This window comes from Anticarsia gemmatalis, chromosome 5 (assembly GCF_050436995.1).
Source record: "Anticarsia gemmatalis isolate Benzon Research Colony breed Stoneville strain chromosome 5, ilAntGemm2 primary, whole genome shotgun sequence".
Classification (NCBI taxonomy): Eukaryota; Metazoa; Arthropoda; class Insecta; order Lepidoptera; family Erebidae; genus Anticarsia; species Anticarsia gemmatalis.
In genome coordinates, this window is record NC_134749.1 from 12,743,034 (window position 1) to 12,756,839 (window position 13,806).

At 34.1% G+C, this 13,806-nt stretch overlaps 2 protein-coding genes across 3 annotated transcripts in view; one reads left to right on the top strand and one right to left on the bottom strand.

Moving 5' to 3' along the window:
• Window positions 1-13,806, bottom strand: part of Ifrd1 (Interferon-related developmental regulator 1) — a 255,557-nt gene that overhangs the window by 145,693 nt on the left and 96,058 nt on the right. The gene's annotated exons all lie outside the window — the stretch shown is intronic.
• Window positions 8,531-9,662, top strand: LOC142973397 (uncharacterized). Its single transcript, XM_076115066.1, has 2 exons — window positions 8,531-8,868; window positions 9,296-9,662. The coding sequence occupies exons 1-2, from the start codon at window positions 8,612-8,614 to the stop codon at window positions 9,549-9,551; spliced, it is 513 nt and encodes a 170-aa protein (XP_075971181.1). The 5' UTR covers window positions 8,531-8,611; the 3' UTR covers window positions 9,552-9,662.

Sequence of the window (13,806 nt, forward strand, 5' to 3'; positions counted from 1 at the left end):
TGTTTATACATCATAAACAAATGTAAATTTTGCTTGCTTTAATGTCTAATTTAAGGTGCCACTGAAAATGAATAAAAAAAATTAGAAAAAAATTAGAAAATTCAGTTGCAAGATTAAAGGCAAAATAATACGCATAACAGTTTTTTAAATAATTGCCAAGCGATTCACCAAGCGAAAATGACCGATAAAGAAATTAGCATAGATTTCACAGATCATCAAAATACATTTCTGTCTGAAATCATCGTTTTCTGAACTCCTTATAAATCCCGGGATTTAGTTTATTACAATAAGATACCATTTAATGACTTGCAATACTACTATGAAACTTCACGATAAATCCACGCTTAACAAAAAGCCACAGATGAAAAATCACATCCCACACGTAAGCATACATTTTTATTCTTGCAATTCACTTAGTGACTTCCAGAAAGTTCCACCACCCATAGGCTCCTGAGGAAGATCTCAATACAATCGATTATCCCTCTTTTCATATAAACTCACTTAACTACAATTACTTTAAACCTTACGCATACTACATAAGGCTCAAAGTCTACTTCACCAACTGCAAATGTAACTTTGTTCTACGCTCACATCATAAGTCGATCGTTCAAATAATTTGAATCTTATGTGGTTGTGTTAAGGTTGATTTCAAGTATAGCAATATGTACTGTTAAGTTAGTTCTTAGGTTGTGCATGTCAGTGACATGTGACGTCGTCCGCGATTCTCTTTTGTTCGTCGATAATGTACTGTGACAGCACTGTAGGGGACCAAAACATTCTTCTTAGGGTGTATTTCTAATTTCCTATAATGGAACCTTTAGTTTATGCGAAGATATTTTTTGAAGATGCGAAGTGTGATGGGGGATATATTGTAAACAGGATGTTTATGTAAATTACCTCCGAGTCTTGTATTTTTTACGTTTTTTTATATATTTTCATGTTGTTTGGACAAACATACAATTCAAGGTAAAAATATAAAATCTGAAAACGGTATCTGTAGAACCAACAAGCAGTTTTTTTTTGTGTCAGAACCAAAACCGTACTTCCAATTTTGTTTTGTAGGGTTTTCGTGGCGTGCATGTCAGACAAGGTCTTAGAACCTTCACTGTTTTTGAATTTAAGGATCACAGACAGATTTTCTACTACGTATCGTCATCGTCATCCTCATCTTAAAACTGGTCAATGTTCAATTGAAAATCAATCCTTTGTTTTCGTAACGGAGTCAGTTAGGTAATGGCGGGTATACCTCGCCAATTTTTTTGGCAATACATTTTAATTCCCAACAAAAATATTTGGTTAATTACAAGAACTTTGAAAGTTTCAATGAATGAGAAGGCAGTTGATCAGGGAGTTTTATATTCATCCATTAATAACTTAACGCGGTATACTGAGTGCTTTCTTGTGTCTTTAACGCGAGGAGGAGCATTTTTCTTCCGCATCAAGGAATGAGTGTGGTGTGAGGAGTGGAAGAGAAGCGGGTGAGATGGACAAAGGGGTTTAACAGTTGTTTACAGAGCTAGTACTCTTAAAAGTCTTAAAGGAACTGGCTGTATAATTAATGGAAAATGTTTTTTTTTTTAAAAGTCTTTGAACTATTTGTGATTTTTGGGATCCTAATTATAATGAAAATAATAATTCACTCTTATGTAGCTAGCCTAGTTTAGCATTAAATTTACAGCTAACTTTCACCTTTAGTGGGACGTATGGAGAAGAGTGTTGGATCATTTGTCAAATAAAGCACGATATATATCTAACCCATTTTAAGACCTCATAATCAACTGCTATGTAAATAAATTGTCTGTGACGTAACAAGAGGGTTATTTCTTAAATACATCCCTCAATTCCTACCAAGTAATCGCTAATTTCTTCCAACTTAACCCACCGTTCATAAGTAGGGGAGACGAATGGCGGGAATCAATTAGTTTTTGTGAAACTTTTTGTCCGTCGGTCCATTATCACCGCTGAATAGCCATGATGAAGATCTTATGAATATTTTATATCAATCATTTTCATTCCCTTAGTTTTCATGTCTTTAACATCCGATGGACATGAAGAGGGCAATTTGTGTTAGAAGCGCTTTAGATAAACTATTAGGTTAGGGAGATAGCATAGAGAAAAACGTAAAATACCTGAAACTAACTTTATTACCAGTAGAATGGTTACACATATGTAGCTTGTTCGCTTTCAAATCTAAAATTGCAATTCAAAAATAACCTTATAATTTCTAGTCTTCTTGAAGACACACACAGACCACAAGGCCCTTATTTATTAAGTACTACTCATATTGTATATACGTCAGCCATTTTTCATATTGTAGAGTTCAGTTGCATCATTCATTCAATCCGTTACGACTGAAAATGAGTCATGGAACACATAAAGTCAACTTACTCACTTCGTAACTTATCTACACTACATTAAAACCTCCTTTACCCCAAAACTGCGCACTAAAAAAGTAGTAAACACTCGAATTAAAAGGAGGCCAGATATTGTAATAAAAATAAATTTTTTAATTTCTTTTTTATTTCAATCGCCCTTCGCGGTATGCGTTAAATGTTCTATGAACGATGTAAAATTAAATTTGGAATTTAATTTTGTGATTCGTATGCTTCGTGACTTTTTTATCTGCGATATTAGATTTGTGAATTTTCGAGAACGTTTCTTTTTTATATTATTAAAATATTGTGGAAATGTTATTTCAAGTGTTTAAATTATTGTTTTCGATTTTTTACAGTTAATTATCAGTAATATTATGAGTTTATTGGTAAACATTGTTTTTATATGGAATTGAAATTCCATTTCTCAATAAAATATTTTACGATAGTTTCATCACTCGCATAAAAGTTTATTGCGCGGAAGTGCAATGTAAATATTGCACTATCGGAACGAACTTCATTCCATCCAATACAACCAGTCAACCTTTGTCAAAATCTAAAAGTAAAAAGAATCGTCCAAAAATTCCAAAGTACCAATTTTAATTCCGTTGCGCTATTCGAACGCGAAATCACTGGCCGCAGACAACGGCCGCTTAACAGTCGAAAAATGAAAAACAATTCCAATTTGGAACGTCAACCGTTTGAATTTGGAAGCGAGGCGACGAGGCGTGCGTCTGCATTGCGCGACGGAATGCACTCGGCATGCGGGAGTCATAGAGCTGAAAATATTATTGGATGTGGCACAGACGTGCTATGTGCAATAATTATTCCATGTCATAGATTTTGCTAAAGTTGGTCACTGGTAACGCAGGTCCCAGATACAGCAGTAAGGAGTTTGATTACTTTTGTTATGTGATACTTAATCATATTCTATATTCGTAAAATTAACGACAGCATAAATATAGTTAAGCATTTTCAATGCGTTATGGAAAAGAGAAAGATTTTTCACGGTTGATGTATTCTGACCTGAAATCGTGGTACAAAGCCGGAGTTCATCACTTATCGTGAAACTACATACCTATGCACTAATAAAGAAAAATGTTATATCCTTAAGATAGTCTGAATGATACTTAAATTAGTGTTGTGATTCCTGGCATACTTAGGTCTTCAAATGCCGTATCTGATATTTAGTGCCTGCACAACATCCCCGTCGTCACCGCTCCGAAGCGGCTGTCGACGTGTCGCGCGTCGCTCCGCCGATCGCAACTATGAAATTATACGTCGCTCAAGACATAGCACGTGTTACGTTCAGCCTTCAGCCTCATGGATTGTGTGCCTTTGCCTACAATGCTATATACAAATTCTTACTTAAAAAAGGTTGTTTTTTTATATACAAGTAAGAATAAATATTTATTTATTTATTTCAAACTTTATATAAAGGCGGACTTAATGCTAGGGGCATTTTCTGCCGATCTACCTTAGAGTGATGCAGAGATTGTTGTGAAGGTGTTTAAAAGAGAGGGAAATATTGTGTCGCGAAATGAATTTATAGAACATGCAGATATTGTTTTCGTATGAGACTCGAATTACCGACCGCGCAGTGGTAGTGCTTCCTAAATTATGTTTACTTTACACCACAGATGTAATCAGCCGACATTATAATGTCGTCTTGGCTGATATTCGGCTACGGCGGCCAGCTTCATTGAAACCAGCCAACTGTGCAGGACTATGTTTATAGTGTCCAAGTGTGTGCACAATACACAGGTACATTCTCTTTTCCTTTACTCTCATAGCCCGGTGAGACGGCTGAACCGGCACGACCAGTAAGAGGTCAGGCGCAATCTCTTTCAATATGTTTAAATTAGTAATTTTTCTAAAAACTTTCCTTAATTCATGTTTAACAGCTTTATTCATATCGCTTCTATAGCTCACCGTCATTTTGCATAATTTTTAATGTATTATTATTATCATAATCAATCAGTCAAACAAATACTACCACTAACTAGTTCAAGAAACAATCCCAAATTAAAATCATTCACCAAAATATTCCAATTAGATCTCATTATCAGTTACTAATTACATCAACATCTCACAGGACTTTCACCTCTAAAATGTAAGTAATAAGTGTCAAAATGGCTTGTAGTATATTATCAATTTGCGTTGTACGTCGGTGGGTGTAGACACATGTTGGGATGTCGCCGACAATCGGACTCACTCATTAACTTTTATTAGCACTAGTCGGCGACAAGCATTGACGGGCTGTGTGCGTGTCCGTTGTATGTACGTCTGTGGTTTAATAATTATATGTGTGGTCATTAATAAAGGCCATATTGTATTAAGTAACCAATTATGCTTGTAACCTAACGTTTGGTTTCCAGAGATTATAACACTTCACTTCTGGAACGTACTTTTGGGTAAGTCGATGATACATTCGACTTACGACGCGATGCTTCAAATATAATTGCTTCATTATTAATTCTTACGTCAAGCTATCGCTAAAAATACTTTTGATACTGAAAGGTCATCAAAGATAGTTACTGTGTACTAACGCCGAAACTCGCCAACACGCATAATACGGTGTGATTGCAATCGCAAATTTTCTAACATTATAGTACCGCAATTTCTTCAAGTAGTTATGCCATGGCTATATAAATAATAGTAAGTGTCGTAGAGAAACTTCAAAATGTCATGTTAAGAGAATCCATTATTTATAAAAACTGCATAAACAATACGTTTGTTTTTAAGATTTATTGTTAAAGTGTCAACCTCATCACCTCGTATAAGTATTACGGTTCATAAGATGCAACTTGATGACAGACAGCGAAGTAATAGGGTCCCATTTGTACCCTTAGGGTACAAAACCACCAAAAAAGGTATTTTAACAAACACCAACTAAAAAAACCACCAACGCGACTAGCGACTAACGTGATCAAAACTATCGTACCGTATGTAAACGGGCACAGTACATTAGCACACTATCAAATAACGCGGTGCATGTTACGTAGAACGCATAACGTTTTATTGCTATAGCTGAATCAAATTCCACGCGTCCTCCGCTCCTGATGTATTTACAACCAAATTAAGGCTTTTATTGTTGAATTAGAAAATTTAGGCGACCAGTTTTATGGTTGGAGTGAATTTGTGTTGTATAATGACGGATGTGCTTTGTATATTTATTATTAAGGGATGTTATAATTTAATAGGATTAGCCAGGTTTTTAAATCAATTTTAAAGTTATGTACAGGATTTAATTATAAAGTTTGGACGACTTTGGTTGTTTGTTGTCCCGCAATTCTTTGTGAGCCTTTTCAAATTATGTCAAAATCTGAAACTGACTATCATAATTATTTGAACAAATTTTTCGCAATGATTGCATTGCTATTAATTTATTTGGTGTGATTTATGCTTATCTGAATGAAACAAAAAAGTTTGTAAGGACTGTACCAACTTACACCTTTGCGAAGAAGTCGTGATTTTTTGTATGTATGTCTGTATTAATGCATAGATGTCCTCAAGAAGCATGTAAACTATTATTATTATGCAACAGTCTACCTTTCTACCAAAAATAAATCTCTACCAAAGGTCCTTGCTACTATCTAACTAATTTCAACATTTTACAAATACATTTTCCTACTGAAACCTCTTAAAGAATTCCTCACAGTATACTGTAACTATACAATGTATAAGGTATTTCGTATAACGAGTATTAGTTGTAATAAAAACTGCTGGATTGTTTATCCTTGAGGCAGTGAGGCTATATCCGGGTGATTACATACATTGTTACTGTTTGAAAAGCTGGACTTTACATTGTAGTTCTATGTGAATGTAGGTTATTTGTGTTTAAGGGAGATCATTGGTTCGTAATGGTAGAAATGGTAGTTTTAGAATAAATGACTGTTGTGATCTAGATTAATTCATCTTTGACGAAAAAAAAAAATTAATAAAATGAGGTTTAACTTGTTAGAAATCCTTTTTCTCTGAGATCTTTTATCAGAGATCCATTGTGGAGAGTAGACTAGATTTTGGATATTTTCACATATCACAAGGCTTTCGTAGTGTAACCTTTAGATAAACTTTTACATTTACTCGTTGTAGTGCATAAGTTCATAAAAGTTTGCGTTAGTTATTCAAGTTTCGTTGGGACATGTTTTAGGATGGTTGGCCTTTTATTCGCAATCAAACGCTTCTTTACAATATTTTAAAGCCACTATGTAAGTCAATAAAACGGTATTGAAAACGTAGAATTGGTACAGTTACCTTCTTCCAGGTTTTCTCACCATGATTTTACAATTTAATCAAAATACTTACTCACAACCACTGCCTACCTAAACTAAACAAGAAAACAATAGACCTATTAATAAAGACAAACAAACAGAAATCAGTTGGGTATAACGTTGTTATTAATAATGCAGGTCTCAGTGAGGCGGGCACTGTTAATAATTGAAGACACGCCATGGATTATGTGGACTATCGATCAGACTTGCTTCACCATGGAATCCTATACTAGGGTGAAATGTCACAAATGTCTTACTGACTACAAGAAATACGACACAGAGACATGTCACATGTTCCGTTGAGATATATTGAGTACAAATAAGTACATGAACTATTTTTGAGTAAGTACAAGTTTTTAACAATTTTTCGTAAAGCCATTTAACTACCCTATTGTAACATATATAAGGCAGTAAGACTTCTATGTTTTCGATCGCATTACAACGACCGTGGTCACGAGCTGACTGTCACAGTCAGCTCGTGACCACGGTCGTTGTAATGCGATCGAAACGTCGGGCAGCAAATAAGGTATCCTAACCTTTAAATTTTCAATCGCGTATAAGACCCGTTGCATTATAATATATTATGTGTACTAGTCGCGAGAGTTTAAAAACATTAAGTTCAGGTCCCTCCTGAACTGGAAACAAATTCATTAATCATTGAAAAAATCTATTATTATACTACTTAATTTCGAATAGCAAGTCACAGGAAGTATTTTATTAAGCATTAATTGTTCCAAATCGATATCTACAACAATATCTATTACTATTAGTGTGATTGCGTGTAATTGTGTACCGGTCTCACGGGATACGCTCCCGATATTAAAGGGTTTCATAATTGACCCGATACGGGACGACTTACATATTGCTGTGTGGGTGGAATTCTTTTAGGCCAGGGTTTCTATGTAATTGTATCTGAAAGTAATTAGTTCCTTATTAATAGATCATATTTTCATGTTATTTGCATTGAGTAGGTTATTGGTAGATGGTAGTTCTTATTTTTAGTATCAGTTTTAAACAAACATGTGCAAATTTGGTTCTAATACGATTTTTCTTGAACCTTTACTATATGTGCATTTGTGTATCTATTGCAATGTAAAAATAAATACCAATCATTACGACATTCATACTGATAGACTAATTTTCAATCGTCTTTAAGACCTGTTTCATTATAATATTATGTAAACATTATTTCACCTATCTTCTAATTTAAGCTGTACTTATGGTATTGTAGTATTATCATTAGTAATTTATGTCATTCATACAAATCTATTTACAGTTTCCTTTCTTCTAACTACTGGTATATTAAAATCTCCTATAACTGAAGTATCTATTTACGATAAGTGTATTACATAGCCATGACGGAGTCTCTCAGGCACTAAATTAATAGTATTATGCTCCGTCAACTGATCCATCCAATTACTGATCATCTTATACCGATATGTGGTATATAACTTACTGTTAATTGACCTAATAATTACAATTTAATAATTAGTCTTACAATTGGAGTAAACAGAATTGAAAACAACTGTACAATTTCTCAAAGAAAATATTTTTGAATTGCCTGATAGACAGACACCACGCCTGAACTACCTAAAGGTATAGGCAGAATAGTATTATATTATGAGGCAGAATTTAATTGAATTTATTCAGAGTGAAAAAATATAAACGAAGATGTTTAAAAAATGCGGGACTGGTAACAATCTTTAATACATCAAATGGTATGATAATACCATTTGACAAAACATTTTAGACAAAACGTTTTTGATAAAAAACGTTTTGTAATGTGAATTAAGAACTTCCATCTTACGGTTACCCAATACAACAATACTCATTTAAGAAAGTCAACACATTTCGCTTTAGCCATAACAACAGTTAAATTATAAATCAATCAACTGTGACCTTACACAGTAAAACTCATAATCTTAATACAAAAGAAACCAGACAAAGACCACTATGTAGGCAACAATGATAGGAAAAATAATACTAATATTAATATTCTCGAAATTATCAAACCAGGAAAAGAATAAACAATTTCTATTAAAACTAACGCCGGAACAAGTGATGCAAACATTTGACGGAGTGATGTCTGATGATTATATAAAGATTTTAGCTAAAGATTTCGCTGCGAAAGCGGCTGCACATTTCATGAATGAAATTAGGAATCAGAAGAAAGCTATGGTGGAGAAGTTGAATAGTGAACGGGCTAGTGAAAGATATAAAAGGTATGTATTTTATATGACAACTGATTATACCTACTTATATCACTATGCATAAACAAAAGTCGATCATGGTCATCAGTTATTGCAATAGTTAAACTATCTCGAATAACTTCAGTCATGAATATGATAATCTAATTCCATGTCTCTTTCGATGTACATTTATGTATGTAAATGTACATTTTAATTTGGTTCCAAAATTGACAATCTAAACTCCATTTCATTAACATCATTCATCTAACAAAAAATATATTTTTTAGTTTCATAAAATAAGTTTTTACATTTTATGTATACCTAATATCCAGACAAAAATTACATCTCTCAAAAATGCTTCCTTTATTAATTTATTAACTCAAATGTTATTTTTTTTATAGGTAGTCAAAGTTGCAATGAGAAAGACAATTTAATATATGTACATTACCTATGTTTTTAGTCTGCCAGAGGAGACTCAAGACAAAGTAGCTCAGCTAGTAGCAGCAGCTAACCAAGCAGCCAATGAAGCAGTGAACGAGGCAGCTAAATCTGAACTAGATGAGGGTGAAGCTCTCAGACTGTTACAAGCACCTTCCCCTGACGGAGACCATTTGGACTCCTCGGGAGAATTCTCTGATGAGAAGAAGAAGATACCAGTTATACAGCTTACGAAGATCAATGGAATTTATTATAGGAGATTGTTGGGAATGATTTAATTATAAAAAAATATATTTTTTACTTCTTGTTTATTATAACCAAAGGTAGAAAATATACCCACTATGGTTATGGAAACATTTACTGCTTTGTCAATAAAGAATATTATAGCATTTTAGAAGTTCCTGGTAAAGCGAATGCCTTAGATTTTTATGCCAAACTATCGACAAGAGATTAGGTTACAAATTGTTTATCTATCCAAGTATTAGTTAAGTAGTATGAAAATTATTTCCTACTAATTCCAACCCAATTTTCCTCTAGCACACTTTCCAAACACTTCCATGGCACACTGACCGGCTTCGTACATCAGCACCCCAACAAATTCAATGTATATTTAATTTCCTAATCAACAAAGGCCTACTTGATGTCGTTCAGTACAATGCCCTTCGAAAAAAGACACAAAAAGGCAAACGTATCAACGATCACTTATTCACTCCCGAATTTCTTTTCACCTTTATTATAAATGTATAGAAAGCCGTGTATCTATTAAATATTTACTGATACCTTGAAGGTGTTATCCCCAGTCCAAGAGGATTAAGCCGCGGGCCACTAATATAACGTGTGAAAAGGGTCTCACTATGAGTAACGGTTTGTATAAAAGGTTGTCTTGGCTTGTTTTGGATTTCAAAAACTTCCAAAATGACAATGGAAACGGAACTTATTCCTAAATTACAATTTAATTTCGTTAATGCAAAATTTTCTTTTCTTTAGTAATGAAGGACGACGTTTTAGCTGCTTTATTTTTCGCAGCAAGATTCGTTTTTTCATTTTGTACAAATTCCGCAATACCTATGCAGAATGTTTAAGCATTCTTATTGTATTCTCCATTCTCAAGTATGAAGAGTCATTTGAAAGCAACAGTATTTCGCACGCAATGGAGCCGAGACGAAGGATCTGGAACGAAAGCGAGAGGAAATCCTTCGAGATCGTCGCAACCATAATTCACATTGCACCATGAATTATTGATGGCAAGCTCAGCCTGGGCGCCATTGGGCGGACTCGGATTAGATTATAAATAAATACCGCACGGATGCTTTTAAAAATGTTTGGGTCAGATGAAATAAAGCTGATTTTGATAAATAAATGGACGATGCTAAATCATTGTAGAAACACAAAACGAAATTGTAATGTTTAGCAATTTAGTGAGTTGTACGGTGTTTTTTTCTTTCATTCTGTTTATCGTATAAGTACCGGTGCAGTGGTGGCGACTTTAGTAATTTGTGAGTAATATGTTAAGGAAAATTAAGTAGCTATGTGTTTTTATGGCCATGCTAGACGTTTTGGCATAGTTTCATTATCTTTGCATGTTAACAGAAAAAGTTGCTGAGAAATTAAAGTACATCAAGTTAAAATCATATGGCCCCCTTAATTTTATTATGACAACTTAAAATATAGATCCTTTACCTTCAATTTGAACAATATGACAGTTTGTGTTGCTGCTCCATCAACACAATACCAAATAGACTAGCGTCAGCAGAACCATATAGTAATCGTGATGGTTAGCTTTGATCAAATCTATGTGCATTAGTACTAATACCAGTTGAAGTAGCATTATGTTGCGAGCCCGTTACAATGGTTTGTGGTTAAACTATTTATATATCATTTAGTGTATACGTTATACGTGAGTATTCTGCGTATTCATGGATTCGAATTGTATTCAGTTCTTGGAAATAAAAATGTATTACTTACATTTTATAAATATAATATTATGTCTTTGAGTGTGTTCTCGGTGGTAAGGGGTGGATAGTTTGAGGCCATCGCAAAGCGCTGACAATATTTTTAAATGATGTGTATGATATTTTTGAATAAGTAAGTTCTTGTTGTCGCCGTCAAGAGTTCTTTATAGCAGTTCTTGATAATGCAATGTCCTGCAGTTAGTTAACGCGGTGTAATCTAGGCAAAGTTCGTTCTTCATTCCGTGAGAAGACCTTTTAGCAGCAGTATACTTACCTATATTGAATGCTGGGAAAGGATGTTGTTGCAATGGTTTTTAGTTGAAAATAAATAACACATCCTTTTATTAGGGGCAAGCGAAAATTATGTACTCAAAATATAATAATTATTTCGTAGAAATACTTCAATAAACGTTTTCCATAACGGTCATATCAAATAGCTTTACAAATATTCAGATTGATTGTCATGATTTGACGTGCCGCATGGGAGAACCGTATCCATTACATTCAATACTATCTATACTATCTCCATTTGCTAATTATCTGTCCGTCATTGTTCCCGTCATATATAGAGGCGGTCCATTCAATAATTCACCATGAGTGTACTCTGTAAACCGTGTGGTTTTACGGATTTCCGATACTGTAGCTATTGTGCGATGAATGTTTAAAAGATTTCGATCTGTTATTTTGGGTATTGGTTGTGATTGTACTGTTTGTTTTTTGTTTGGTAGGTTATTTATAATGAACTAGCTGACCCGCGCAACTTCGCTTGCGTCCAATAAGAGAGATTGGGTGAAATTTTTCCCCGCTTTTGTAACATTAATTACTAGTACTCTGCTCCTTTTGGTCGTAGCGTGATGATATATAGCCTATGTCTTTTCTCGGATATCAAAATATCGCCATACCAAATTTCATGCAAATTGGTTCAGTAGTTTAGGCGTGATTGAGTAGCAGACAGACAGACAGACAGAGTTACTTTCGCATTTATAATATTAATATTATTATGGGTATCGCCTGCCTTTGATTTGCTTTTGGAGTAGATAGGTATTAGTTATAAGTTATTAGGATTATTACCGCATATATCAAGCGTTCTGTCATATCCCGGGACATTACCGAAATGTGCATTTTGACAAAGTACCTAATTCTAGATCACAATTTTGTAGCTGCAATACAGTAGCGTAATTTTGTAGAGCCCGGTAGAGACGCTTAACAGATTTTACTGTATTTTTTTTCTATAGCTAGTCGGTTGTCGGTATGCAACAGTGGTAGAGTAAACTAGAGAATCGTGGTACTGAATTAATTGTTATAGGCGTTTGTCATAGAGGCAATTCAATAATATATCACAATTTTGTAACTGCGATACAAACGATACAGTAGCTTAATTTACTAACAAAAAACAAAATCACGGATTAACTAAATTAAGAAGACAAAATGTTAAGCAGTCATATTTAATTCACTGTCAACTCATCCTACATTTCAAATCTTCACTTCTAACGTAACTATTACACAACAGTGTACTGTGACGTCACAGTCTTATAATCCGCGTCACTCATGCTTACTGCCGAAGATGGTCTAAGTAGATTATGTAGCATTACCGTCGGATCAATAAGGTCCCCGGTTCGATTCCCGCTATACCAACAACCGGTTCTTTTGAAATTAGGATTTACTTATCTACTAGTTTCTTGTAAAATTGACATGTTTATTTTGAGATTAGGGAGAGGGTTATTTTTGTAGAAATCGTGCCCTATATTACAGTTTTAGGGATTTGGAGTTTCGGTTGTAGTATAATATGTAGGTTGTAACATAATATTTGTGATTATATTGATTTGTGTGAAATAAAAATAGGAGGTTATTATGTTTTTCAACAGATATTTTCTAAGGAACATTGTATCAGATTTCGACCACCCAGAGACTATTTGAAGTCAAAAACTACGCAACATTTTCACACTGATAAAGAAAACCTTCTTGTTTGTGTAAAGTGCCTCGTTTGACTGCTTTTAGGTTGAAATTTTACAGATTTTAGCAGGCAAAAACACTTACATACATACATTATATCACATACAATGCTTACAAACTTCCTTTGCCTAACTCACATCCATACATCTTATCATATAGCTAAATAATGTTACAGATAAAAGAAAAATACTCACAATAAATCGAATTTTCATCGAGATTACTGCTATTACTACTTATGTTAAAAATCAGAAAAACATAACAACCACATCAAACATTCTCGAGCAATTCAAAAACAATTCCCATACAAGTTCAATCGCAACACGTTCGACAAAGAATCCGCGATTATCTAAAGAAACAAGATGACTTAACGACAACTTCATTAAAATCACGACACAAGAAATAAAGCAATGTAAAAAAGCAAAATACTTGGCGATATCTGAGACAGATAAGCGGAATGGAAACGTGAGAGTGCGAATGGAAGGAGGCGGCAAACTTTGTGAAATAAGTGCTGTATTTTGTTGGTACGTTTTTTTTAGGTTTGCCGATTTGTCGTTTGGACGATTGTTTTTTTTTTGTTCGTTTATAAAAGCCTTATTATCTCTGGAGCGCCAGTTATTTGCTATCAGCT